This window comes from Austrofundulus limnaeus, unplaced genomic scaffold, assembly GCF_001266775.1.
Source record: "Austrofundulus limnaeus strain Quisiro unplaced genomic scaffold, Austrofundulus_limnaeus-1.0 Scaffold1, whole genome shotgun sequence".
NCBI classification, from domain to species: domain Eukaryota; kingdom Metazoa; phylum Chordata; class Actinopteri; order Cyprinodontiformes; family Rivulidae; genus Austrofundulus; species Austrofundulus limnaeus.
This window is the reverse complement of record NW_013952403.1, coordinates 9,798,985-9,804,276: the sequence shown is the minus strand read 5'-3', so window position 1 is coordinate 9,804,276 and position 5,292 is coordinate 9,798,985. Positions and strand designations below refer to the sequence as shown.

General features: G+C 43.0%; 1 protein-coding gene across 1 annotated transcript in view; it reads left to right on the top strand.

The window, feature by feature from the left end:
* Positions 1-5,292, top strand: part of nr3c1 (nuclear receptor subfamily 3, group C, member 1 (glucocorticoid receptor)) — a gene marked incomplete at its 3' end in the record, with an annotated part of 31,758 nt that extends 26,466 nt beyond the window's left edge. Inside the window, 6 exon segments of the mRNA XM_014008990.1 lie at positions 2,404-2,552; positions 2,640-2,756; positions 2,852-3,133; positions 4,430-4,574; positions 4,914-5,044; positions 5,135-5,292. Coding sequence (XP_013864444.1) covers positions 2,404-2,552; positions 2,640-2,756; positions 2,852-3,133; positions 4,430-4,574; positions 4,914-5,044; positions 5,135-5,292 — 982 coding nt within the window.

The window sequence follows — 5,292 nt, the reverse complement described above, 5'->3', positions numbered from 1 at the left end:
GTGTGTGTGTGTGTGTGTGTGTGTGTGTGTGTGTGTGTGCATGCATGTTGCCTGTTCTGTTTCCTGTTTTTGGTTTTGGTTACTACAGTGTTTTGGGTGTTTTTCAGTGTGTCTGTGTGTATTTAAACATTTTTAGAAACAATACCCTAGGGTTATTTTGAGAAACTAAAAATAAGATCAAAATAAAATAATAAAATAAAATGACTGTTTCTGTATGGACWTGGTGATTAAAACAATAACAATCTATATCGCGATGATCAATAAATACATCTGATAGAGAATTTGCCACTGTGTCTCATAACTGCGTAAAAATAAAAAGTGGAGGGAAAGGACAAATGAATGTAACAACTCTAGAGGAAATTCTAGATAAATTGACAGATTTTATCACCCAGCCCTACATACTGGCCTGATATGGTTAGCACTGTGTTTTAGGTGGTTTTTAATGTGTGTGTTTAGACATTTAAAAAAACAGTTCTGCGTTTACAAGGATACTTTTAGAAACTACAATAAAGGACTGTTTCTATGTGGACACGACCTTAGAAACTGCAAACTTAAAGTCAGAATCTGTAGCTTAATTTGCATTAAAATGGCACCACAATGTTACTAAAACCCCCCTCCCTCATTATGCCAACATTGCTCGTCRTTACTCCACACTGACCAAACAGAGGCGGGTTTGTGTCCATCCCATGGACGTGTAGTGCTGCTCGCCCCGCAGCACCGTCTCTCCCTCACACACAGATGTTCGTTTGGCTCTGGTACTACATTCACTGRTAGCCCAGATCCACAGCAGCTTTTCCTGTCCTCGTCTGAGCCGCCCTTAAAGAATTTCAAGGGGCAACAGTCCGGCTTCTAACAGGCAGCCTGAAAGTGTCTCCAGAAGTTCAGTGACAAGAAAAACAAGAAGGCTTTAAACAAATTCCTCGGCCTCCACTTATTTTGTGACCTCTGAAATCCTACTACAGTGAAGAACTTTGTTTTTGTTTTGAGTCTTTGGAACAGCATACCTTTCAAGTAACTTGAAAAAAATGTGGGCTTTTACTTCGGTTAATTTGAATTGCTAAAACCTTTTAACTTAATCTGTTCATTAAAAAAAGCAAGTAGTAAATTTATTCATTTATTGTTTGCCCCTTCCTGCTGAAAAAAATAAATGCAATTTTATCTTTTTGTAATGCTTACATGTTTTTTTCTTTGCTGCAGAACAGGTTGAATCATGTTTGCTTTGTTTTGGATTTTTTTTCAACTATTTTTGGCGGGGAATGACACCGATATGGGTGGAAAGGAAAAAAAATCCAAGCTGAAATATTTTGTCACGTCAAAAAGAGCAAATTCAACGAGCGCMGTGTTGTGGTTGCAGTGTGGTTCTAAAACAAATCCCAAAGGTTGAATCCAGATTTAATATCAAAAATAGACCAAGATTGTTAGAGTTAACTGCCTCTTTAATGAGGCATTATTCTGTGTTTTTATTTACCGTCGTTTTTATTTTTGAACAAATTATATATCGTAGGTTTCAGCTTCTGTGAGCATCTAAGTTGTTAAAATTTCAAACACTTTATCGTTTCATGTGCACAAAAAAAAAAAAAAAACCCACCCTGTGTTGTTTTGAGAGCTCACATATTTGCCTTTGGGACAGACTTATTGGCCCCAGCGTGTTGTCAGTGGAGCTCAGTAATCTCTCTCTGCTCCCGGGGTTGAAGAGCCTCCCGTGTGTTTTAACTTCTGGACCTCACGCTTTGATGTTTTACTCAGGATTTCCCTTTCTTGCTGCGGCCTCTGACGGCAGAGCTGCTGCTGATCCTGGTCTGGTTTCAGGTTAATTCCTTCAGGTTTTATAAGAGCTGAAAGTATGAACTTTTCACCAGTTTTTTTTTTCCTGGTGTGCAGGGCCTGTTCTGAGCTGCAGTTATCAGGTAGAATCTTCCGATGGTGCTGGTATACGTGTAGTCACATGGACACACACGTCTCGGGCTCTAGATCCTCTGAATGTGGGCGTTGTTTCTGCTGGAGCCACAGGGTTTGAAAGAGGGTGTTGACGTTTGGTGCATGAATGCAGCAATGCTCGACATCCTCTAGTGGCGCTTTGGACAAAGTGCATTTCTCACCGTAGTGCACAATGGGTCTGGAAGCACTTGTGAGTCAGTCAAAGGAATGAGGGCAGTTTAATGACAACCGCTGGATTTCAAACGTGACCAGGACATCTTGACATAATTACAACTTTAAAGGCCTGAAAATCCCACTCGTGATGTTTTGTGTCATTTATTAATTTAAAGTTTTAGTGTTGGAAATGTAACCTCAATCAAGTCTTAATGTGTTGCGCATTCAGTCTTTGAKTTGATTGTAGTTTCAAAAACTAACCATCCTTTTTTTTCTTGTTATGTTTTCTTTTCTTTTTAATCCCACCTGTAGACAGGAAGGGGGCGCTGCTGCGTCCACGACACAGGGCAAGAGTGGAACTCATAAAATCTGTCTGGTGTGCTCTGACGAGGCTTCGGGCTGCCATTATGGAGTTCTCACCTGTGGCAGCTGCAAGGTTTTCTTCAAGAGAGCAGTGGAAGGTYCAAAACTATAAGTCATTCTTCCGTAAGGCTGTGATGGTGTGTCGTTATTGGACTGATGGGTTATTTTTCTCCTGGGCGTCTCAGGTCAGCATAATTACCTGTGCGCTGGGAGGAACGACTGCATCATCGACAAGATCAGGCGGAAGAACTGCCCGGCCTGCCGCTTCCGCAAGTGTCTGATGGCRGGAATGAACCTGGAAGGTAAGGAGGAAGCCCCCGCTGATGACCTCCTCTTTCGCCCATTGTTTGACTTGAACACCTCCATTTCCCYTTTTTCCTGTTTCCCGTCCTAAAAGCTCGCAAAACCAAGAAGTTGAATCGCCTAAAGGGCAACCACAGCAGCGCGCCGCCCGAGCTGACGCCGTCGCTGCCCGTCGAGACGCGTTCCATCGTCCCCAAGTGCATGCCGCAGCTCGTGCCCACCATGCTGTCCCTGCTGAAGGCCATCGAGCCGGACACCATCTACGCCGGCTACGACAGCACCCTGCCCGACACCTCKACCCGCCTCATGACCACCCTGAACAGGCTGGGGGGGCGGCAGGTCATCTCTGCCGTGAAGTGGGCCAAGGCTCTGCCAGGTCGGTGTGGAGTTTAAAATGCACTATCTATGAAAACAAGTTTTGTTATTGATTGATAGAATGTACAGCTCAACATTTCCCGCTTTTAATTTGACAGATGACAGGATTCAAAACTCTGCTTTGATTGATATAAACTGAAGCTTTTCACCTGGATAAATTTAGTAAACAGCAGTTTGACTCTCTGTGCTTCCTTTGCTTTAAAAAGCACCGAAAATGTATTCATCAAATGTGGCGTCCTCAAACCATGACACGTTTTCAGAATGTATATTTAATTATCTCCTGCTGCCTTGAGAGGTGAGGATTCAAATAATGGTGTGTTTCACTGTGTCTGAATGTGTCTGTTAGCAAAATAATCTTCTGAACCAGTGAGCAGATTCTAATGAAACTCGCAGAAAGTAATCATTACATCTGCAACTGATTAACTTTTGGAGTCAGCTCAATGCAATTTTCAGCCACAGCTTATTAAATTTTGCAAACAGAAAAATGGCTACGTCTCACTGAAATGCCATGATATTTATTACAGAGGCCAAATTCAGGGGCTGCATCCTTCAAGGGACCCGGCCTACCTGGTCTATGTGGGCCAGGTCCTTTGTCGACCGTGAAGTCGGAAGAAAGTGGCCGTCAGTTTMGACGGTCTAGCCTTCAGCTTAATTCCTGCCCTTACCCCAATACATGTCCTGGAAATGGATCAAGATTATAGCAAAATAATAACGTTATTACAAATTAACAAAATTAGCTTAGAGGTTATAGTTGAACAAATAAGAAACCCTCCATACGAGCTTGTTTACGATGATTTCTGAAATAATGTTAAAAAAACACATCTATGCAAATGACAAAAGTCTAACAACACAACCGCTTTATACTTTCAGTTTTTGTAACGCCAGATTTTTATCTAAAGTGGTATTCCTGTCTCTCTTCGTCCACCATTAAAAGCAAAAAAATTCTCCCGATCAACCCACACTGTATCTTGGGATAGGGTGGGCTAAAGGATCCACTGATCCCGTCCCTCAAATCGGGGAAAAGTAAGATGCATTTGTGGGCCACACTTGGAGTATTTGAAATTGGACAGCCTTCGGCACATCGCTCTTCGAAGGATGTAGCCCCTGAATTTGGACACAATCTCAATGTCTAGTTTTACAGATATTAGGCTAAATGTTAGCATATGGTAGTTCATCCCTGGAACATACTCTGGCATTCAGTGTGGTTTGAATTTATATTCCTTCAGGAAATGCTCACATCATACTTTTTTCTAGTTCTGAACTTTGTTGAGACGTCTCTATTATTGCTTCTCCTCAGGTTTCAGGAACCTGCACRTGGATGACCAGATGACACTGCTGCAGTGCTCCTGGCTTTTCCTCATGTCTTTCAGTCTCGGCTGGAGGTCCTACCAACAGTGCAATGGCAACATGCTCTGCTTCGCCCCGGACCTCGTCATCAACGAGTARGCATCGTTGTTTTAATAGACGCTTGTTTCACGATGTGTAATGTTTTTGTAGCTATCTTATAGATATCAGAGATTTTTTTCCAAGGGAAATTATGACACAAAAAAACAACAGAAGAGAAAAACGGACACATTCTGGTTCATGYTCTCATGATAACTGAAATTCAGGATACTTTTCTGTTTGTTCCTGTTTCCCTCCTGGTATTTACCTCCTGGTACCTAATTTTCCTCTGGGATCAATAAAGTATTTTTGAATTGAATTTAATGAATGCATGTTTACTTGTAGGCAATTATATAAATGAAGTCAATCTTTTATCAAGTGTTGGTTTGTCCCCACAGAGAGCGGATGAAGCTGCCCTACATGGCCGAGCAGTTTGAGCAGATGATGAAGATTTCCAGCGAGTTCGTCCGGCTGCAGGTTTCCCACGACGAGTACCTGTGRATGAAGGTCCTGCTGCTGCTCAGCACAGGTCGGACCTTTGCTCTGCAGCTGGTTTCCTAAGTGCGACGGCACCATCCAAAGACTCAYCTGTTGACGTTGTGCGTTTCTCCTCCCACAGTGCCGAAGGACGGCCTGAAGAGTCAGGCGGTGTTCGAGGAGATCCGCATGTCGTACATTAAGGAGCTGGGGAAAGCCATCGTGAAGCGCGAGGAGAACTCCAGCCAGAACTGGCAGCGGTTCTACCAGCTCACCAAGCTGCTGGACTCCATGCACGAG